The sequence below is a fragment of the Eulemur rufifrons genome, chromosome 2 (genome assembly GCF_041146395.1).
Source record: "Eulemur rufifrons isolate Redbay chromosome 2, OSU_ERuf_1, whole genome shotgun sequence".
In the NCBI taxonomy this organism is placed as follows: domain Eukaryota; kingdom Metazoa; phylum Chordata; class Mammalia; order Primates; family Lemuridae; genus Eulemur; species Eulemur rufifrons.
In genome coordinates, this window is record NC_090984.1 from 48875746 (window position 1) to 48900597 (window position 24852).

The following is a 24852-nucleotide window of genomic DNA, read 5'->3' on the forward strand; positions in this document are numbered from 1 at the left end:
AATGTCAGGACTGAGGCAGGGAAAACAGAAGATGAGCCTGGAACATTTTATCCCAGAAAGCAAGGAAGTACTCAAAGAATGATGAAGATATGGCAAAATGTTCCACTTGAAGGAGATCCCAATGGTTAAATCTGGGGTAATTTGAGTGTCAAAACAATAAATAGGCCAGGCACAATGGCTCACATTTGTAATCCTTGCACTTTGGGAGGCTGAGGCCAGAGGATCATTTGAGGCCAGGAGTTTGAGACCAGCCTGAAAAATGCAGCAAGACCCCATTTCTACAAAAAATAGAAAAATTAGCCAGGGTTAGTGGTGCATGCCTGTAGTCTAAGCTGCCGGGGAGGCTGAAGCAGGAGGATCACTTAAGCCCACGAGTTTGAGATTGCAGTGAGCTATGACGATTGCCACGGCACTCTAGCCTGGGCAAGAGAATGAGACCCTGTCATCAATCAATTAATGAATGTAACTGAAGGTAACTCATTTGAGTAAAATAGGAATGTATGAATCCATACTGATATAAAAAGTTAATTGAAAGTTTGATGAGGATAGGATTTTTACATGGTTTCAAAGCACCATCCCACAAAATATTCATTGGTTACAAAGGGAAAATAGTAACTTCAAAGTGAAGAATCCTGGCAGACATCACCTTAGTGATGAAATGAAAAATCCTGAGTAACGGGACCAATCAATCAAGTGTACCTCACTTGATGGTGTCAAGTTTATGAAAGTCAAGGAAAGACTGAGGAACTTTTTTGACTAAAGGTTACTGGAGAGATACCCGAACTAAATGCAATCCATAATTTCAACTAGGTAATTATTGGAAGAATTGGTAAGACTTAAAAATGGGATCCTTTTAATAAAGAGATTTGTTCTGTGAAGTTTAGATTTGGTCAAGGGACTGCACTTGGGGATTTGGAGGGCCACATCTGGCCTTGAGGCCGCAGGTTCCCCACCCCAGAGTGGTAGTGATGTATCAAAGTCAATTTCCTGATTTTGTTGGCTGTATTATAATTATGTAAGAGATTATTCCAACAACCTAAAATATTCAGGTGAGATAGGTCATCAGGTCTGAAATTTACTCTCTAGTGGTTCAGGGGAAAAGTTTTTTATACTGTACTTGCAACTTTTTTTTTTTTTTATTTCAGCTTATTATGGGGGTACAAAATTCAGGTTATATATATTGCCCATGTACCGCCCATCCCCGAGTCAGAGCTTCAAGCGTGTCCATTCCCCAGACAGTGCGCATTGCACTCACCATTCCCTCCCCCCACCCTTGAAACTTTTGTAAGTCTGATTTGTTTAAAATTAAAAAATAAGAACTCTTAGAAAACTAGGAAGAAAAGAGCATTCCCTTACTTGCTAAGGCAGTGCTACTCAAACTTGGTCCATAGACTGGTTCAGTTCTCAAATTGTTACTGGTGTGCAATCAGGTAAGTACAGAAATTGAGAGTGTTAGAAACTTTTACAATAAAAGAGTAGTTTTGATAAAGTAATTTTATATCTCTTGACTTTAGCAAAGAAGAACTGGAGCTTGTAATTAAGATATTGTTTTCATTTTTCCATTAAAATGAAAAGTGGCTCCTTCTATTCTTATTGTATAAATATACTGGTATACCAAGGATTGGAATTTAAAAAAACCTGGTCCTTCACCACAGAGAGATTGAGAAGCATGTGATAGAGTATCCATTGAAACAACCACTATTGCAAACATCACAATTAATGGTAAAATGTTGAAGCTTTCCTCTGGAAACAAGATTAGATACTGTTACCACTTTTATTTTATATTGTACTAGAGCTCCTAGTCACTGCAGAAAGGCAAGGAAAAAGGGATAATAATTAAAGGGGTATGGGGGCAGGGGGCTCCTGTTACTTGAAGACTGAGTACACAGAAAACACAAAATAACTTTTTTTTTTTCAGAGTCCAAACTACCTTCCTCTAACATTTCTTGCTTTGCACCCATCCCTTTATATCAAAATAAAGGCCAAAGCAAAAATATCATATTGTCTTTGTCTTAGATGCCAGTTTAAACTCTGTAATCACAGGCCTCTTATGTGTGCTTTGGGCAGGGCTCTGTACATTTCAGATTTCAACCTAATCTCTTATCTAATTAATAAACATTTTAACGGGAAGTAATAGGTTACTCCTTTTCCTTTCTTTGAATTTAGGCAGCTATCAAGGTCCATCTCACAATCATGAACTGGAATTACAAGTTCTTTAAGGGCCTTATGTTTTCATAGTTCCCATGGCACCCTAAATAGTATAGGCATCTAGTAGGTACTCAATAAATTCTCGTGTAATTGTTTGCAAGCCAGAAACCACTTTCCACTTTAGAGTCATATTCACAAAATGCATAAGCCTAAATACAAATAATACATAAAGAAAGCAAACATTTTCAAAAATAAAAAGTTTTCTAAAATGTCATCGGAGGGTAGTAACATGAATAACACAGTTCAGTGTGACTGCTCCTCGCTTCTAAGGCTAGTTTCTATACTATTTGAGCCAATGGCTCCTTTACTAAAAAATTGGAGAAATGTCCACCTATCTTTGTAATGGTTTGATAAAGTCTGGACTGACTTCAAGAAACTTGTAACCCAAGACCTAAGAGACTTTTTCTTGGTTTAGAATTCAATATTTCCTATCAAACATCCTCTCTCCCTTCAAGGGGTCACTCCATAAAGGTATCCAAAAGAGCCCTTAACTTTGCACCATGAGCCCTGAGATTTTAGTCCTGATCCTGTCATGAAGTTGATGTATGATCCGAGCTATACGGCCTTGCATGAGTTCACATCTTCTCTCGGTTGCAGGTACTATGCCAACCAAAGAATTTATGATCCTAGGTCTCCTTCCAGACTCCCAGTGTACAGTATTCTGTCCATTCCTTTCTTCCAGTCCTAGGCAAGGTCCCAGTTGTAAATCCTGTCCCAGCTAGCTATGTGACTTTGGGAACAACCCTTAATCTTTTCCCAGATTTCATTTTATCTTCTGTATAATGAGGAAGACATTTGGATAATGTCTGAGGTATCGTCTGGTTATTACACACACACACACAACACTTTAAGATGAGAAGCTTGATACTGTTGCATCGCCTCATGGTCTGCCTTAAAAGTAATGCTTTACACAGAAATGTTTACCCACAGAAGTTTTTTGTGGTTTTGTTTTGTTGTTTGTTTGTTTTTTTTAAGATGGGGTCTTGCTCTGTTGCCAAGGCTGGAGTGCAGTGGTACCATCATAATTCACCATAGCCTCAAACTCCCGGCCCAAGCAATCCTCCTGTCTCAGTCTCCCAAGTAATTGGAACTATAGGTGCATGCCACCACACTTGGCTAATCTTTTTTTTTTTTTTTTTTTTTTTTTTTTAAGAGGTGGGATCTCACTACATTGCCCAGGCTGGTCTCAAACTCCTGGCCTCAGGATCAATCCTCCTGCTTTAGCTTCCCACCATCTTCCTTCTTTCATTAGGCTAGATCTTGCTATTAAGTAGGAAGAGTTGGGTTCTTTTGTGGATGAAGATTTTACCCTTTCAGGCCAATTTTAAGAAGTAACATAGAGCCAGGTATGGTGAAGCATGCCTATAGTCCCAGCTACTTGGGAGGCTGAGGCAGGAGGATCACTTGGGCCCGGGAGGTCGAGATGAAAGCCCAAGCCAGCCTTGAACATAGTTGAGACCCTGTCTCTTAAGAAAAAAAAAAAGCAACATAAATTTTATGTTCCTGTTCCTACAGGATTATGCTTATTTAAATCCTGACAAGGAGAGGGACATGAAAGATTAAGAGTTGATCTCTTATCAGGGCATGGCCAATGAACGACACAGTAGGTATGACAGTCACTGATTCTGCTACCAGTGTCTTTTCCCAAATATTCCAGCCTGGAAACCACAACAAAAATATCACTTACTTTGCCAGGAGCCAGTTTAAGTTTCCTCTATAAAACTGCGCCAGCCACTGTAGGTCATACCTCTAATCCCAGTGACTAGGGAAGCTGAGGCTTACTCCATACCGCTTTCCCCCCTCATTTACCATGGTTTGCTTCAGCCACACTGGCCTCCTTGAAAACAGTAAGCCTTCCCTCAGGTCTCTAGTTCATGCTACTCCCCCTTCCTGAAACACTCCTCCCTAGCTACACCATTTTTCATATGACTGGCTCCAGTACTCCTTTCGGGTCTCAGCTTAAATGTTACCTGCACAGAGAAGCTTCTCCTGACCACCCCGTACAGGTGGGTCACCTACACCTACCAATGTTCTTTTCCTTCGCTACATCTAGTTATTTTTTATTAGCCTTTATCATAACTTGTCATTAAGTGTTTGTTTTCAGACTCACGTCCACTAGAGTAAAAGCTCACCTGTGTGGGCAGGACCACATCTTTTCTACTGATCAGTGCATACCCAGTGTCTAGTACAGTAGCTGGCACATGGCAAGTGTTCATTACACATATGGTGAACAAAATAGTGCACACTAGGAGAGCTTCCCAGGCTTTAGTTTGGTCTCAGATCCCCAGGACCACAGTAGCTCACCTTGTACATAGGGCCCCAGCTCTGGATGCTCCCTGACCCGCAGGGTATAGGACTTTTTTTGACCAGATTGCTTCAACAGATCCCGCACCCGTTCATTATAGATTTCTAGGAAACTAGAGACAAGCAGAAAAAGGCAATATAATCAGATTTTGAAAAAAGTAGGAAAAACATTAAGCCAAGAATCAGAAGGTCCTAGTTCCTGTTGCAGCTCTACCTCTGACACTCTAAGGCTTTGATCCAGCCAGAGTTCTCCCTTGAGTCTCTTTCCATATGTACACAGTACAGTTTTGAGCATTTGCTGTCTTTATCTCACAGTTTTTAGGTTTATAATGTCAGTGCTGATTTAAATTTAGTCCTCAAGGGGCTATTGCAGTGTGGTTTTTAGGGTATCCTGTCATCAGACTGTGCCTTGATCAGGCCTCCACAGAACAGGGTCTACAGAGCTAGTTTCTTGAGTGATTTTCAAACATGATCCTTGAGATCTTTTGTTCTGTGAAAGTACCTCAAGTGCAGATGCAACAAGGGAAGCTGAGTAAGAAGGGTTCCACCCCTGCTTTAAGTAGGATAATTATCATTTTATATGTTTTATATACTGGGATTCTATATATAATATGCTGTCTCATAGGTATCTACTGACATCATATTCCTTTAAAAAAATAGTTACAATTCTTTATTAAAATCAGTAAAGATTCCTTCAGTTGTTGCAGAGAAAAAAAAAAAATCAGTAAAGATTTTGTTAAACAAGAAAGTCGACTTCTCATAGAAAGGTCTTCCTCACCACTCCACCTGATGCCTCCATATGGCTAAGTAAAAAAAAAGAAAGGTCTTCCTCACCAGAACATGGATGCCTGCCTACTGCCTATGGAGTAAGCAGTCAGAAAAAAATGTTCCAGTTCAAAGATGACCAATATTCACACTTGTCTCATAATTTTTTTCCCTAACCTTCTCATATCTGGACAGAAAAACCCCACCTGTCTCTTAAAATAGTGATTCCTAGATTTTATGGACAATAAAACATTTTATATATGTATACATATAAATGTGTATATCTACATAGAAGTTTGAAAATTATTTTGCAAACTTAAAAAATGTAAAAACAACATTCACAACCATTTTTTAAAAAGCAGTTGTTCTTTTTGGGGTGACGAAAATTTTATGGAACTATTAATAGTGACCATGGTTGTACAATCTTGTAAATATTGTAAAACTCCCTGAACTGTACACTTTAAAATTTTATGGTAAGTTCATTTTATGTTAGGTGAATTACAGGTCAGTTTTTTTTAAAAGATATTGAATACCAAAAAAAACCAAATACAGAGAATAAAGGGAAATTGGTAACCTCACACCAATATTTCACTATAGATTGGTTAAAACTTTATCTTGGAATAGCCAGCACTAATCTGGGAACTAGAGTTTGAGAACTACTGCCCTGGAGAATAATCCAGTAGGGGACTAGAAGAGAATCCTAAAAGACAGCAGGAATCTGTACAGAAAATAAAGAAAAGGGAAACTAGACAGCCAGGCTAAGCTGGGCCACAGGAGAGAACTGCTTGTTAAGTCTAAGGATATGGAATTAAGTTTTCTACAATCAAGAAACTAAGTATGTTTCTCATCTCTCTATACTGCAAGATAGTTCTTCTGTGGCTTTTCTCCATCCCTCTGGCAAATCTGGAAGCAAAGAGAGGACAGCTGAATGTGCTAGAATTTGGAGTAAAAGTAGAAACACTGTAGATCCCACATCTTGATAGGTGCTTACCTTACTTTTATCCTACAGGAGGAAGGTGGTGAGGCATAGTCTTCCTCCCTGACAAAGAGACCCTGCACAAATCAGAGGGTTGAGGTTTCATTGTAGGGAGTGTACAAAGGAAACCTACTTTGAAAGGATCCAGTCAAAAGAGAGTCTCTACCTCACATATTCGAGGTGTCAGCCCAACAGACGCCTGGAGAACAAAAGAAAGGAAAGCATTATTGCTTACTCAAGGCGATGCTCTCCTCCACCCAACACCCAGGAACCATCCTCAGCATGGGGGATGGGCACGTGGGCTCCTTGTAGCCTCTTCACTTTAGGTAGTTTCCATGGAGGCAAATATAAGACTCACATGCCAGTGCTCTCAAGACACACTCATGGTAGGAATGTACCAGATGAGAGGCATATTATCACAAGATGGAAAAGAAGAGAAGCTAGCAAACCCAGATACCTGCTTTTATGCAATGGAGGTTATGTCATTCTTGGATAAACTGACTTTACCAGCGTGGTTCCTCCTAGACTCCTATACCTCCTGGCCCTAACACACATGTAGACCAGAATACATGGGTATTCAAAATACACATTTAGAGAGAGGTGGCTTCTTTCCCCATCTTGTATTCAGTGCTAACTTGTCCTCAGGTTAAGTATTTTATACCTTTGGTTTAGTGGGCAATTTCTTCTTTTAATTTCAAATACTGTGAAACCACACTACATATGGGCAAATTAAGAAATGAGCTGGGCCCAAGGCAGCAGGGATGATCATTTAGGAGGAAAAGTGTCCTAGAGGATGTCCTCGTATAGTGTTATTTGTCAACAACCTCAACAGGGTACTTTAAACCTAAAACAGAGGTATTCTTGAGGAATTCTGCCCTTTTAATTTTCTATAATTAAGGAAGATGCTCATTAAATCCTATATACTACTTTTGAAATCCCCCAGCCCAGGAGCTGGTTCTCCTGCTTCCTTCTATCATGGATCTAACACATGTAGGTGTGGAGCTGGGCCACAATAATCCCATCTCTGCACAGCCCCACTTAGCACTTAAGATTCAGTCTAGGTCTTGTCCAGAACAAAGGTGCTAAAAAGCTTCAAGCGATGAACTTGGAAATAATGGGAGAAATTCAGTAAAACTGACTGAGGTCTACTTCATCAAAAGGGGCTATAAAATTCTAAGGCTTTCTGGGTTTTAATAAAGAGAAGCTAATTATTCAAAGTTTATCTTTCTAACTTAGTGCTGAAAGGCCTATTCTTAATACAAAAGAGGACTCACTAAATCTTGTTAAAGTTGACTACAGAAATCAATCACATTCCATCTGACAGTGGCAAGGACAAGGTAAGATTCAGGCTCGCTGTGGCATTAGGAAGATAGCTCATTACAATACTAAATAATACTCACTGGGGTCCCCAGCATGGTATATGTCTTCCCAGAGCCTGTCTGCCCATAGGCAAAAAGGCATATGTTATAGCCTTTGGCAGCTCCAGACAGTACTTCCATCCCCAAATCCTGGAACACCTGTAACAACAAAAGCAGGGTGAATGTTAAGGTGGTCCTTCTTCCCAGAACAATCTAAAAAAAAAATTATAAAATATTTCAAACGTACATGACTCATTTCATAAAAATTTCACCACCATTTCACAAAAATCCATTCAGCTTCAGAAAAAGATGGCTAAGGAAAATTCACTCAGCCAGCCAGTCATTTAAATATTTTTAAAAGTGCCTATTATATGCTGGGAACAATATACTTAAGATTTAAAAAAACTATATGGTTCCTAGTCTTAAGGCAAAGAGTCTACAAGAAGGGCAAAGACATGTAAGTAAAATCATTGTTTTTCCTTCTCACAAGAAGATGTTTAATATGGTTAATAGGGTAAAGCTACAGTGAAATATTGCCCATAAACATATAAATTCAGTTTCTTAAGATGCCACACTGAGGATACATTAAGCCCCGAAGTTAGGGAGGGATTTTTCCCTGTGGGTCTATTTTCTATCCACTGTCTCTTCAGACTGACCCTAACAGCTGGCTGGTTCTGCTGGCCATTTACCTCTGTGGTAGTATTAGTGAATCAGAAACAGCCAGACATTCTCATGTGAAAACTCCTATACTTTGTGTACTTCCTGAAAGTCCTGTTGAACTGTTAGGCAGACCCTGGTCTCAGGAAAAAATAGTCAGGCACAGCTTCCCAGTTCAACCAATCTTCAGCAGAACGTCACATGGACATCTGCATACCACGGCTTGCATGGTAGACACTGACCCTTCATATTGTTGCTGCCCAGCTTCCAAATACTCTTCCTATTTGGGGAGAATCTGATTGTGTCAGTCTTGGTGAGAACCAGGGCCCAATCCTCTACTAAAGAAGCCAAACAGGCCAGATATTCATCCCCACCCTCCTGGCTCCTAGAACACATGAATGAGGCCTGCTAACTAGATGTTCTCACTTGAATTTTGAAAGAAAGACACAAAAACAAAGCAATAGTGGATAAATTCTCCATGGTGGCATTAAGAGTCCAATAGCATTTCTTGCCTAGCACACAGTGGTGGCAGTGCCAGGTGTGGGTGCGATGGCTTATACCTGTAATCCTAGCACTCTGGGAGGCCAAGGCGGACACATTGCTTGAGCTCAGGAGTTCAAGTCTTATGGAGAAGGCACAGCTTCCCTGAGCAAGAGTGAGGCCTCATCTCTACTAAAAATAGAAAAATTAGCCAGGCATTGTGGCGCATGCCTGTAGTCCCAACTACTCAGGAGGCTGAGGCAGGAGGATCACTTAAGCCCAGGAGATTGAGGTTGCAGTGAGTTATGAAGACGCCACTGCACTCTACTCAGTGAGACAGAGTGAGACTCTGTCTCAAAAATAAAAAATAAAAAAGAAGTACCAAGTGTGGTGCTCAAATCAGACCATTAAGTGATATGGCTTTGCCTGGGTTCCCTGTTGCCTAGGATCCCATGCCTTCCTGCCCATTTTTCAACTTTCCCTTCAATTCTTTGAATCATCTGCTATGGTTCCAAGTTATACTGTGGTTCTTATAATTCAAAGCTATATGATCTTGGGCAAGTTACTTAAACTTTGTAAGCCAAATTATAAATTTATTTGTAAAATGTATATTTTGTATCTATATCACAGGTTTGTTAGAAAGATTAAGTGAACAAATACATGTAATTAGGGACAACAGGGACAAAGATAGGAGTTACTAACTCAAGATCACACTATCTGTTCTATGTTTTAGCAGCTGCAGTTAGCTTCTTAGCCAGTGAACTGTTTATGTTTCATTTTTAATGCTCCCAATATTCAGACATAGGGCCAAAAGAATCCAGGGAGCAGTGAAAAGACTTGGGCCTTAGACAAGTCCCACTCCCTTCCCCAACCTCCCTCACAGCATTCTCTGTTCATGACTCTGTAGTAGCAAAGGTAAAAACTGGGCAGGTTTCTCTTTGCCGCCTGAATTCTGTCCAGGTGAAATTCCCAGAGACTGAAGGAGGGGTATATTTCTCTTCATTAGACCACCTGAGTTAGCTGCCCTCTATTTATTAGTTGGAAAATCTTTCACAAAACCCCATCTTTCTTTCTAGTACCCCAGCAGGAAATGGGAACAGAGATCCAGACAGAGAGCAAAAGTCACATCTAGGTTGAAATGTTACTTCTTCCCACAGCTCATGCACAGCTGAGCAGAGTGAGCTCAGTGGATTCCCAGAAAAACAAAAATGTTACTTTGTTCATGTCTTTATCCAAATTCAAATAATTGCCTGGAGGTTTTATGAAAATATCTTTGAAGATATTGTTTTCGCTCAACAGCAAAAGATGTCAACAGGCAAAACCACTAGGCTCCAAACCTGGGATTGGTGGAAAATGTTAAGATGCAGCTACCATTCTTCAAGAACTGTGGGGGCTTAGTTCATTTTAAGTACCTGGAAAAACTGCAGCCTTAGATAGAGTACCACAGGGGCAGATGACACCATGTCCAACTCCCACCATGACAATATAATGAAACAGATGGAAACAACTCACTGTGAATACCAAGAACAGTTTTAAGGCTAAAATAAGTCATCAAAAGGCCATCTGAAACTAGAGGGTCGAGTTGAGAAGGAGAGGCGGGCAGTCTGACTTTTTTCCTGGAGTACAGGTAGGTGAAAGTATTAGATAAATAATGTGTAATATAGCACTTCCCATCTTTTTAAGCATTAGCTAGATAGGTGACAGCCCACTGGATGCTTCGTACAGGGACTCCTAAAACCTGAAGCCAAAACCAAAAGCCCTAGCGATACCCAGTATCCTAAGGGCAACTGAATCTAGAAATCAGATTTTTTTTAAGTTCTCAAAAGAATAAGACGACAAGCCACAGACTGTGAGAAAATATTTGCAAAAGACATATCTAACAAAGGACTATTATCCAAAATATACAAAGAACTTTTAAAACTCAAAATAATGAGAAAATGAACCACCTGATTAAAAAATGGGCAAATGATCTGAACAGAAATCTCACCAAAGAAGAGCTACAGATAGCAAATATGAAAAGATGCTTGACATCATATATCATTAAGGAATTGCAAATTAAAACAATGTGATACCACTACACACCTACTAGAATGGCAAAACTCCAATACACTGGCAACACCAAAGGCTGGTGAGGATGTGAAACAACATGAACTCCCATTCATTGCTGGTAGGAATGCAAAATGGTGCAGCCACTTTGGAGGTAAGTTTGGCAGTTTCTTATAAAACTAAACATACCACATGATCCTGCAATCCCACTCCCTGGTATCTACTCAAAAGAGTTAAAAACTTATGTTCTCACAAAAACCTGCAAATGAATGTTTACAGCAGCTTTATTCATAACTGCCAAATCTTGGAAGCAACTAAGAATGTCCTTCAACAGGTGAATAAATAATTTGTACTACATCCAGACAATGGATTATTATTTAGCACTAAAAAGAAACAAGCTATCAAGCCATGAAAAAACATAGAGGAATCTTAAATACATATTACTAAGTGAAAGAAGCCAATCTGAAAAAGCAACATATTGTATTATTCCAATTGTCCAGTGTTCTGGAAAATTCAAAACCATAGAGACAATAAAAAGATCAGTGGTTGCCAGGGGTTAGGAGGGAGGGAGGGATGACTAGGCAGAGCACAGAGGATTTTTAGGGCAGTAAGTATTCTGTATACCATAATGGTGGTTACATGCCGTTACACATTTGTCAAAACCCACAGAATGTACACACCAAGGCTGAACCCTAACGTAAACTATGGATTCTGGATGATAACGATATGCTAATTTATGTTCATAGATTGTAACAAATATATCACTCTGGTGCAGGGTGTTGATGGGGCGGGGACTAGGAGGAAGTGTTTCGTGTCCAGGTGGGGGCGTATCGGAATTCTGTACCTTCCATGCAATTTTTCTATGAACCTAAAACTGTTCTAAAGAATTGTCTATTTAAGAAAATAAGTTCAGCAAGATAAATCTTAATGGATGGATTTCCCTGATTATTGCAGATGTATCAGCAATATTATGAGACATATCCTTCTTAAATCCAACTAAGAATTGACATCTCTGAAGATTTCAAGATGACTGTTTAAGATCCAAGAACAATGGTAGGCCTGTATTTTTCCAAAGAAATTTTTTACTGATAGGTTCATTCATTTGGTTTTGGTAGTTCTATAGTTCTTTTTATTATGTACTATGTTACCTACCCAAAGTAGACTCATAAGATTTAAAAAAAAAAAAAAAAAAAAAGGCTTTAACTTAGAATAAGGGAAGGGTTCAAAATAATTAAATAACTAACTGATTTCACATATAGCTATCGGAAACTGCTGCATGAGTGAGAATTAAGGATACTTTAAGGCCAAAAGAACTTAGACAGTTAAAGAAAACCAAAAACTAAAAACTAACTCTGTCTGTTAGCAAGAACTTTTAAACTGGAAAATGATTCTAGACAACTGCTGGAAAGTGTTCAAACATATGGTTTCACTAATGCTGCTAGTGACTTAGGAAAACCTTAAGTAACCCAGGGTTGTACATACTTATACTTGACAACACACAGAGACGCTAAGATAAGGTTGATACTATTTGTGGATCTATTGACCCATCCTCTCCAAACTTCTTGCAGTAGTACAGAAAAGCAGGGTTCAGGGCCCCTTATTTGAAAACAGAGCATTTGTGTAAAATATAAACTTAATGGGACCTCAACTTCATTGGGGAAAGGGCTTAGAATGATTTCTCTCTTCCTCTGAACAGCTACACTGATGGTTTAATGGTTAAGAGGACAGACGTTAGAACTTTCTAGGTTCAAAATCTGGCTCTCTGGGCAAGTAACCTTACCTCAGTTTCCTCATCTGTGAAATGGAGATAAAAACAGTACCTACACCTCACAGGGTTTTTAAGAGGATTAACTGTGTTAACACATACAAAGCCTTTAGAACAATGCCTAGCACAAAGTAAAAACTAAATAAACATCAGTTTTTATTGTTACTATCCTGTATTTTTCCATTTTTCTGTACAAGACTACTCAAAAGAGTCATCTTTATCTCTGGCTCCCTCATATATTTATATTTCTCATTTTTAAGAGAAAGATTACTCTTGAATAGTCCTTGTACAGAAAGATGAAAAAAAGTGTAACAGTACAATAAAGTATAACAATACTATAAAGTATAATAACCAGATACCTAAATACAAATACCATGTTTAGTATGTCCCAACTTCACATATATATACCTTTTCAACAACTTCTATCTCTCTATCCTGTTAGAAATTTATTTCTGGCTGAGAGCAGTGGCTCATGCCTATAATCCTAGCACTCTGGGAGGCCGAGGCAGGAGGATCGCTTGAGGCCAGGAGTCCAAGACCAGCCTGAGCAAGACCCTGTCTCTACAAAAAATAGAAAAATTAACTGAGCATGGTGGCACACGCCTGTAGTCCCAGCTACTCAGGAGGCTGAGACAGGAGGATCACTTGAGTGCACAAGTTTGAGGCTGCAGTGAGCTACGATGAAGCCACTGCACTCTAGCCTGAGTGACGGGGTAAGACCCTGTCTCAAAAAAAAAAAAAAAAAGCATTTGTGAAACCCCCCTCACAAATCATTAAAGAAATAATTAAAACTCTTTATATCTTGAAGTTTTTGCTAAAGCTTGGGGGTTATTCTTTCCCTTTTATATATATGAAAATCATCCCAGCACTCTGGGAGGCTAAGGCGGGAAAATCACTTAAGGCCAGGAGTTTGAGACCAGCCTGGGCAACACAGCAAGACCCTATGTCTCTACAAAAAACTAGAAAAAATTAGCTGAGTATGGTGGCATGTGCCTGTAGTCCCAGCTACTCAGGAGGTTGAGGTGGGAAGATCGCTTGAGCCCAGGAGTTTGAGTTACAGTGAGCTATGATGAGACCGCCGCACTCCAGCCTGTGCAGCAGAGCATGACCTCATCAATTAAATAAATAGAAACAGAAATGATGTAACTATATGCATATGTGTGTATATACAAATATGTATATGCAAATATGCATTCCCTAGCTTTATCTAACTTCTACTGAAAGGACCTGGAAACAAGAGAAATGATCACATGTAGCACCCAGAACTTGGCTTCTAAATATCATAACAACATGGGCAACACAATTGTTAAATTAAGTTTAGCCTAAAGCTGCCTCCTTATATTTTTTAAGTTCAGCCTAAAGGTTTCTCCATACATAGTGGACTGTAACCTAACTGGATGTATAACAGACTGTAACCTACTCTTGTAACAAGTAGCCGAGTCTCAGCCAATCACAGGTGGCCAACTGTTCAACCATGTTCAAACCTGGTTCATATGGGTATCAGCACTGCTACCCAGCTGTGTGACCCAGTGTGAGTCACATGCTGTGTTTCCTTTTTCCTCAGCAATAAAATAGGGATGGTGACGAAACCTCAAAGTTTATCGTAAGACCCAAATGAAGGGAACTATGAGAAAACAATACATGAAATTTCTAATCAAGCACAAGACATTTATCTTACAATCCTTTTGAGACAAATTAACAACCATAAAGAGAAAATGAAACACTGTAGATACAAGAAATGGGCTGTGGCACTATATCAGAGTTTGAGCAAGAACAGATGGTATAATCAAATTAAAATGATTCAAGATCAGCTAAATAAAAAGACTATTTACAAAGGTAGGAAATGGGAACCACAAAGGATAGTGCAGTAACCTGGAACCAATAACAGTAGAAATTCACCACCCCTAGGCCCAAAGGGACAAGGGAAGGAATTAGTCACCAAAACCTGGAAGGAGAGAGTCACGCAGAGAAAGCCAGCTTAGGAGAGCCTTGACTTTAAATCAAAGGATGCCGGACTAAGACAATCCTACAGGAGGAAACCCCTTCTTTGGATCTCCCTCTGGGGCTCTCCTGTGTTCAGCCCCATCCTTGAGCCAGAGGGCAAGTGAGCCATTGATTAGTACACTAAGTCAGCCCTTGGGGCACACAGTAAGGTGAAAAAGGGTGAAGAGTTGACATGGAGGGGTAAAAGGAAGATATTCAACAGAATAATTATAGGGAAGAGAATACCAGCTGGAAACCAGGGAAGACTTCATGAAATAGGGGACATCTGAACTGGGCCTCAAGACATGACTTGGATCTTAACTATGGAGATGATTTTCTAAGGAGCATGAACAACGCATGTAAAGCTGTGAATAATAAAAATGCATGGCTCTTCAGGTAGAATTGAGAACATCAGGCATGTTGGGAGATAAGACTAAAATGTCATATACATACATAACAGTGCGATGCGCACCATCTGGAGGATGGACATGCTTGAAGCTCTGACTGGGGACGGCAGGGGGGCAACGGCAATATACATAACCTAAACTTTTGTACCCCCATAATATGCTGAAATAAAAAAGACTAAAATGTCAAGGCCATGCTAAAGATTAGGTTTCATTTTCCTTCATCTTAACATGCACTGCATTATTTATGGTAGAGCCTCAAGGAACATGATAGGGGAGCCATTTTTCCACCGTAAGACATGAACAGCACAAGGACAATCGCATTAGGACAGAAATTAAGAAATTACTTATAAATAACCCTTGAAGCAAAGAGGAAATCAAAGCTGAAATTATAAACTACTGTTAAAAATTATTGGAGGTTATTGTGTTGGGCTCAGCACCTGCACTAGGCCCTAACAAACCAGACAAAATCAAAATGGAGTTACTAAATGCTACATAAAAGATACCAAAACAGACCGGGTTTTCCTGAAAACAATATAACCCAGTCTACTTGAGTAGGCATAATAAGGAAGTCCCCTCTGCTTTAACCCTTTAAAAAAGGTAGCCTGAAGTAATTTTAATTTAACCAATCATGTTTTTTCCCTATTGTTTCCTTTTTTCCACCTTACAAAACCCACTGTTCTGCATTGCTTGGTAGGAGCCCTATTCTATTTTCTAAAATGGAGGCTGCCCGGATTCACAAATCAGAAATACAGGCCAATTTGATCTATACCTAAATTTGTTGTAACTTTGTCTTTTTACAATACCCAAAAAGCAATGAAAAGAATAACATACCATACCAATGAAATACAGCAAAACCTGTGATTGGAGAATAATTTATGATCTTATATATACCTTAATTATTAAAGAAAAAAAACCTAAATATGTTTTAACTTAAAGAATTGGGGGTGGGGAAGGAAAATAAACCAAAAAAAGTTAGGTAGAGCTGGAACAGATGGATAAACAAACTGTGGTACATCCACACAATCGAATACTATTTAGAAATAAAAAGATACAACCTCTTGATACATGCAACAACATGAATGGATCTCAAATGCATTATGCTAAGTGGAAAAAAAAAACCACTCTTAAATGCCACATACTGTATTAAGTCTGTTAAGTATGTCATTCTAGAAAAAGAAAAACTATAGGAACATAAAACAGATCAGTGGTCGCCAGGGGTTAAGGTGGGAGGATGGTGTGAATACAAAGGGGCAGCACTAGAGAATTCCTTGAGTTGTTCAAATTACTCTGTATCCTGTCTGTGGTGGTGGTTACAAGAATCTATGCATGTGTAAAAATTCATAGAAATGTACACCAAAAAAAGTAAACTTTACTGTATGTAAATTTAAGTTTTAAAAAATTCAACAAAATGAGGAAGTGAATTAATACAAAAACTGAAATTAACAGACTAGAAAATAAAGTATGTTAGAAAGGATAAATATGTACAAATGCCACTTCTTTGGAAATGAAAAACCAATAGATAATGCGTAAGGGGGAAAAGATCATAAATATATAAAACTAGGGATAAGAAAAGAGAATCATAGATAAAAAATTTTTTCAAAAATTTTTTTTAAATTATAAGAGGACATTCATACATAGTGAATATAGTCTAAGACCATAAGTTTGGAAACCCAGAGGAAATGGGTGATTATTTAGCCCAATATATATTACCAAAATTAACCCCAGTAAAAGTACATAATAAATGAAAGAATGAAAACAACAGTGAAAAGACAATTTAATACTCAAATGGGCCCAGGCATTGTGGCTCACGCCTGCAATCTCAACACTTTGAGAGGCTGAGGCAGGAGGGTTGCTTGAGGCCAGGAGTTCCAGACCAGCCTGAACAAGAGAGAGACCCCATCTCCACAAACAATAGAAAAATTAGCCAGGCTTGGCGGTGTGCCCCTCTGGTCCCAGCTACTCAAGAGACTGAGGCAGGAGAATCACTTGAGCCCAGGAGTTTGAGGTTACAGTGAGCTATGATGATGCCACTGCACTCTAGCCTGGGTGACAGAACAAGACCCTGTCTTAAAAAAACAAAAACAAAAACACCTCAAATGGGAATATAATCATCAAAATATGTTTAGCAGATTCTTTTTCTTTACAAAGTTGTTAAACTGCGTAATGATTTTTTAAAGTACAAATGGTACCCTCACATTTCCCCCATCGAAAGCTGTGTATAGGCTGGGCGGTGGCTCACACCTGTAATCCTAGCATTCTGGGAGGCCAAAGAGGGAGGATTGCTTGAGGCCAGGAGTTCAAGACCATCCTAAAAGCAAGAGCGAGACCCTGTCTCTACAAAAAATAGAAAAAATTAGCCAGCCGTAGTGGCACACACCTATAGTTCCAGCTACTCAAAAGGGTGAGGCAGGAGAATCACTTAAGCCCAGGAGTTTTGAGGTTGCAGTGAACTGTGATGATGCCACTGTACTCTACCCAGGGCTACGGAACAAGACTCTGTCTCATTTTAAAAAAAAAAAAAAAAAGTGAAAGCAAGCAAGCTGTGTATATTTAAATAGATAGCAATGTCTTTTATTCCTGAATATGTTAACTAGGATTCACCCAAATATCACCCTATAGATGTACTTTCCTTCAAATTTTCTGAGATCTAATAAAAATATGTGAAATAATGTTAATCTAATCAGAGACTAATAAAATCAGGTGAAAATTATTTATTCAACCAGAATTTGTAGAGCATCTACTAAAGCAAAATACTGTGCTAGGTACTGCTCTTACTGTGTTTAAGGTGAATTGTTAGGATTAGTTGGCACAACGGTTACTTCATTGGAAGTGTTCTATTGAAAATCAGGGTTTTAGATCCACATAGCTAGTAACATTTACTAAGCAATTATTTTGTATTAGGCTCTTTCCTTAGCACCTTAAGCATTAACTCATTTAATCTTCATAATACATCTGTTAATATGAAGTAATTACTATTATCAGTCTCTAATTTTTATAGTAGAAAACTGAAACCATACAGCCAGTAGGTACTAATAAACAAAGTTCTTGCTCTCACTCACCATGATAATCTGCTGCTAACAAAAAACTTTGTTGGCACGGTTACCAGGAAAAGCAAACCTTATCTGTTGAACGCTAAGCTATTACCCTACAATTTAAAATTGTTCTTCAAGGTTTCCTTATTTCCTGTTGTTTTACTTTACACCGGAAGAAACTTTACTATGTTTCCCTTTCAGTATTTCTGAATAGCAGTTTCACTGATATTTTGTAATGGCTTTTGGCCAAAAATAATTAAATCTGATCCTACCACCATTTGTTAATCATTTTTGGAGTCTTTTTGTTCTAGTAACCTTTCATTTATACATGAAGAGAATTATAATCTCATCCCCAACTTTCACCTACATGGTCATTATTAAGTGACCAGAATTTGAAGCCTTATTAGAGACTGACATATTTTTTCTTTGTTTTCAAATTAAAAAGAATGCTCAATTCTTGTACCAAGTGAAAACAATACAACAATGTATAAGGAAAAAGCTCACCCCTAATTGTACTCATTAAAGTGCTCAAAAAGTACCTTGATGTGTATCCTTTCCTACCTTTCTCCACATATACAAGGACATACGTGGTCTTTTTGTTTTTTATTGAAATAGATGCATATAATACACATCAACCTGCAACTTGCTTTTTATCACACAGTATATCATGAACGTACCAGTTAAATCTATTAACTATACATGTAACTCCCTTTTTTCTTGTCAAGGATGAAATGTCATGTCATGGTCAACATACAGTACACATACAGCCACAGTTACACAAATACCATTCGCAATACTTGAAACAGCATTACGCTGTAGGGGAATGCTTTATTTCCTTTTTACCTGCCTTCTCTCTTCCCTCCTCCTCCATTAACCCCTACTTCCAGGTAACATGTTAACAACAAGCATCATTTCTTGTTCTTCTCAGTTATAATCATAAACACACATACACATATATATGGGTTTTGATTACTTCTTTTAAAAATGGGGTATTATAAGCTGTTTTTCTCAGTCAACACCATCTCATGAAAATTCTTACAAGTCAGCTGCAATATATTCTATGGTGTGAATGCACCAAAATTGATTCAACCATTCTCCTATGAATAGAATGAGCAATCCTTTTGTTTCTAATATCTTATCACTACTAACAATACTTCAGTAAACATCCTTGACCACATATCCTTATGAACTGGTGTTTTTATTTTTATAGAATAAGTTTCAGGAATGAGACTGCTATGTCAAAGGGTAAAATATTTATTTTAATAAATATTGCCAGATGGTTTTCCCAAAAGGCTGCAACAATTTACATTTTCATTGACAGTGTATAAGAGTACCCTTTTCTGGACATTTCCGCCAGCAATCTGCATTATTGTTCTTTTTAATTGTCCTTAGCTTGAGTGATACAAACTCATATCTTGTTACTATAACAACCAGTTTGAACTCATTCATTTTTTGGTCATTCAGATTTGCTCTATGAAGTGCCTATTCATATCCTTCATCTATTTTTCTACTGGATTGTTTTTCTTTTTCTTATCCATTTGAAAAACTTCTTATAATATTATAAACAGCAGTCCTTTATCTGCCATATGCATTGCAATTTTTTCCCCAAATCTGTTGACTTTTTTAAGTTAATAGACTTTTTGAGCAGTTTTAGATTTACAGAAAAACTGAGCAGAAAGTAGAGTCCCCACCCCCAGTTTCCTCTGTTATTAACATCTTCTATATTGGGTACATTTGTTATAACTGATGAGCCAATATTGATAATTATTAACTAAATCCCATAGCTCACATGAGGGTTCACTCTTTGTGCTATATATTCTGTGGGGTTCTTTTTTTTTTTTTTTTTGAGACAGAGTCTCACTCTGTTGCCAGGCTAGAGTGAGTGCCGTGGCGTCAGCCTAGCTCACAGCAACTTCAAATTCCTGGGCTCAAGCGATCCTCCTGTCTCAGCCTCCCGAGTAGCTGGGACTACAGGCATGCGCCACCATGCCTGGCTAATTTTTTCTATATATATTTTTAGCTGTCCATATAATTTCTTTCTATTTTTAGTAGAGATGGAGTCTCGCTCTTGCTCAGGCTGGTCTCGAACTCCTGAGCTCAAACGATCCGCCCACCTCGGCCTCCCAGAGTGCTAGGATTACAGGCGTGAGCCACCGCGCCCGGCCTATTCTGTGGGTTTTAACATGTAAATGTATAATGTATTATGACATGTATCCATCATTATAGTACACAGAATAGTTTCATTCCCTAAAAATCCCCTGTACTATACACCTATTCATCCCTCCTTCCCTTCCCCAGAACCTCTGGCAACCACTGATCATTTTTACTATCTCCATAGTTCCTTTTCCAGAGTGCCATATAGTTGGAATCATAAAGTAGGCAGCCTTTTCAGATTGGCTTCTTTCATTTAGCAATACGCATTCAAGGTTTCTCCATGTCTTTTCATGACTTAATAGCTTATTTTTATCACTGAATATTAATCCACTCTACAAATGTACCACAGTTTGTTTACCCATTCACCTATTTAAGGACATCTTGGTTGCTTCCAAGTTTTGGCAATTGTGAATAAAACTGTTATGAATATCCATGTGCTAGTTTTTCTGTGGACATAAATTTTTTAACTCCTTGACCAATGTCAACTTTCCCCTCATCTCGAACCAAGATCTCCTAAGAATCCATGCATTCCAATCCTAACTGCCGGGCACTACAAAAGAGCCCAGGTCTGTATAAAGTTCAGTACCAGCATCCTCAGAGGAACCTGAGGCTTCCCCTGAACTCTCTAGGCTCTAATTGCTGCTGACCCCAATACCTTCTTCGTTTAAGAAAAGTTAGGGCTAGGAATGGAGGGCAGCTGAGACACATTCAAGCCTTGATCTTTCCAATTATCCCCTAAGCATGTGATGTTCCCTGTTCAGCTTCTTGACACCATGTGCCCCAAACAGTTTTCTCTACCACCCTATAGAATACTAGAAATCCTCTCTCTTAATGTGTCCGAATTAGTTGTACCTTCAAAGTGCCCTTATTAAAATGCACATGCTACCAAGATGAAGTATTACCAATATATTACCACAGAATCCAGGTTGGAGGGATACATTATTTTGAATGGAAACATGACTGGAGAAATTATAATATGCTGGACAAGTTCTTGATTCTGTTATCAGATAAGTCAATGATAATAATGACAACACTTACATAGCATTTGTTATCTGCTAAGCACTGTTCTAAGTGCTTTACGTTTATTTACTAATCTAGTCCTCACAATAACTCTGAAGTTTTTTTTGTTTGTTTGTTTTTGTTTTTTTTTTAAGAGAGGATCTTGCTTTGTCACCTGGGCTGGAGTGCCAAGGCATCAGCCTAGCTCACAGCAACCTCAAACTCCTGGGCTCAAGCGATCCTCCAGCCTCAGCTTCCTGAGCTGAGACTGCAGACACATGCCACCACACCCAGCTCATTTTTTCTATCTGTAGTAGAGATGGGATCTCAGTCTTGCTCAGGCTGGTCTCAAACTCCTGAGCTCAAGCAATCCTCCTGCCTGGGCCTCCCAGAGTGCAGGTGTTACAGGTGTGAGCCACCGCACCTGGCCCTTTATTATCTCCATTTTATAGATGCGATAACTGAGGCACAGAGCTATAAACAGACTTTCCCAGGATCATAGCCAGTAAGTTGTGAATCTAGGAAATAAACCACACTATTAATCACTATGCTTGACCACCTTTCACCTGGGAAGGGGTTGGGATGCCAAAGAGGAAAGTCTAGGGCCTCTCTGATATCTGACTCTAAAATATCCCCTCCCTGCTAAATGCAACTGTTTTATTACCTTTATTGGAAGATAAAAACGCAAATCCCTCTCTGTCCCTAAGCCAGTCCCCTGAGTCCCTATCTACAACTCCCTTTCTGAAAAGTTAAAAAAAAAAAAAAAAAAGAAAGAAAGAAAAGTAATAGCAGGAAGAGCTTATATAGAGGCAATAGATATGCATACTCACTTATACAGATTACAAATAGACATAAATTCACAGAAACATAAATTCACATTCCCAGCTTAAGACCCTAGTTCCTGAAGGAACCAGAAAAACTGAGCTTTGAGATCACCAAAGAAACATTTCTTTGTTTATACAGGATTTTGCTATTGCTCACAGTGCTTTTTGTGCTAAAGAATCTTCCCATGTCCAAGTGGCATGTGAGATCTGATATGTCCCATATGTGGCTGTCCTACACTCTGGATATAAGCAAGGAATTCAGAGAACAGACAAATGGATATCTAGCGCTAATACTTCCCTCCTCCCTACAAAAAGATGGATTCATTAGCTAGAATCCTGTGAGAAATTATTAAAGATGGCTTTATTGGAATAGAGTCCAGAAGAGTCTAAGTTCTTGCCATTCCCATAGCCTCTTCTAAAAAGACAATCACAAATGATTCCTTGATCAAAATTTGCCATGTTTTATGTCATTTGACTCTGCTTTCCAGGCACTCACTGACTCAAACAAATGTAAGCAAATTTAGCATGAGCATAAGCAACACTGTCAGCTATTAGGTGACCCAAATAAGAATGCTAATAAGGGTATGCTAAAGATTAAATGACACAATCAACTCTCTTGGGGAGCTCTCCATTGGAGACAGAGCTACCACAGGCCTCCTTCAGTTACTGTCAAATTCTGAGCAGTAATGAATAATATTGTAGTGCCCGTGGTTTGGCTGTGTGACTGCTGACAGTTTCCTGTTTCCTTATTTCTCCACATAGCCTTACATTAATGGTCCACAATGTGAGATAACCTAATCACACCTTTCTTCCTTGCAACCTTAAAAAACCCTATCACAATGGCAAGTTTAACAGCCGACAGCAACAGGCACAAAGCAGAAACACTGAAAAGCAGTTGCATGAGAAGTAGACTTGTTAACAGTCTGCCAGCAGCTAGCTGGCCTGGACAAGGACAATAAGGGTGGCAAGATGGAAGATGATATAGGACCAGGTGCAGTGCCTCACACCTGTAATCCTAGCACTTTGGGAGGCCGAGGCAGGAGGATCACTTGAGCCCAGGAGTTCAAGACCAGCCTGGGCAACAGTGAGACCCCCATCTCTAAAAAAAAATACAAAAATTAGCTGGGTGTGGTGGTACATGCCTGCAGTCCCAGCTACTTGGGTGGCTGCGGCAGGAGGCTCACTTGAGCCCAGGATTTTTGAGTGAAGAATGATGATATAATGAAGCCACTGCACTCTAGCCCAGGTGACAGAGTGATAACACCACCTTGTCTTCAAAAAAAAAAAAAAAAAAAAAAAAGATATGATATGATCATCAGTGTTGAGGGAGTCTTTGTCTAGTCACAGGCAGAATCCAAGAGGGGTAAGCTGTGTCACTGCCTAAAGGATAGTATATAAAAGAGGAAGACACTAGAGATTCAGGAGAAGGCTTTCATTCCATCAGGTGAAACCTCTAAAATTGAGGATGTCTGCAATAATTGAGGCAAATTATCTGGGAACCTTTCCATTCCCAATAATTAGAATCTCACAGGGCAGAGGTTGGCAAACTTTTTCTATTAAAAGCCAGATAGCAAATATTTTAAGCTTTCTGGGCCATATGGTCTCTGTCACAACTACTCAACTCCACCTTTGAAGTATACAAAAGCATCAGTAAATATTACATTAAAAAGTGGACATGGCTATGTTTCAAAGAAACCTTTATTTACTAAAACAGGTGGTGGCCCACTTTGGCTCACAGACAATAGCTTACCAAGCCCTGCTACAGGGCAAAAGTCCTTTTTAGAGCCAACTTCTTCAAAAATATAAATGGATTTGTCGGTTCCAAGAGGAAAAAAGAACAAAGTAAGACTAAAGAGAGTCCTGCACATATGAACAACCTTCCAATCCTTGGAAACACATCAAAATAATTTATCATTGAAAATAAAATGAAAGTACAGGTACAGATCACCTTGACTCGTTCTCTTACTATGATTGATATTGTCTTGAAGTTAAAGCCATTCAATAGGTTCAACATTGAATAATCTACCAGCCAGGAAAGGCTAAGTTAGGTTATTATAGCAAACCCCAAAAACATATTAGCTTAAAACAACAAAAGTCCATTTCTGGTTTATGCTACATATGGACCCAATTGACAGAAAAACCTATCTCCAATGTTGCTGATTGTGGTGCCTGCAGGAAAGAGGGCTTTGGAGGGTCATACCCCAGAAATGCCTTGCTCAGATATTATTTCTGGTATTAATAATAACCCATTGGCTAGAACCAATCACATGGCCCCACCTGACCACGTGGGGCCATGAAGTGAAATCCTATCATGCAGCAGATGAAGAGCCAAGAATATCTAAAGGCATAGATACAAGAAAAAAAAAAAAAGAGCCAAGAATATTCAGTGAGCAGCATGAATGACTATCACATAGCAATAGTTAAGCCACTTTACCTAAATGATCACAAAATGAGACTTATTCAAATACATTTCTGATTAACTGGTTAGCCAGAAACCACCATCACCTTCTTTTAAAGTAAAATTTTAGGCCAGGCACAGCGGATCACACCTGTAATCCTAGCACTTTGACAGGCCAAAGCAGGAGGATCACTTGAGGTCAGGAGTTTGAGGTGGCACACCAGCCTTGGCAACAGAGCGAGACCCCGTCTCAAAAATAAATAAATAAATATTAAAATTTCAAATTGTTTGGTAGATTTTTCTTTAATGTCTAAGGACTCTGGAATTGCAGGACCCTGAAGTCATCATTGTGAATATCAATTCTTAATGACCACAATGATAGATGCAGAGGATACAGGAAATTAAGCTGAGTGTTAACTGACCATGTGACATAACCAGAAGCCACTTGGGGAGGAGGGCTCTCCTGGAAAATTGTGGGGACAGGATACACAAAGTG

At 39.0% G+C, this 24852-nt stretch overlaps 1 protein-coding gene across 1 annotated transcript in view; it reads right to left on the minus strand.

Annotated features, from left to right (window-relative positions):
- Window positions 1-24852, minus strand: part of STARD9 (StAR related lipid transfer domain containing 9) — a 115071-nt gene that overhangs the window by 62588 nt on the left and 27631 nt on the right. Inside the window, exons 4-7 of the mRNA XM_069484410.1 lie at window positions 7654-7770; window positions 6420-6452; window positions 6269-6330; window positions 4513-4625 (exon numbers count right to left, since the gene is read on the minus strand). Coding sequence (XP_069340511.1) covers window positions 4513-4625; window positions 6269-6330; window positions 6420-6452; window positions 7654-7770 — 325 coding nt within the window. The remainder of the gene's footprint in view (window positions 1-4512; window positions 4626-6268; window positions 6331-6419; window positions 6453-7653; window positions 7771-24852) is intronic.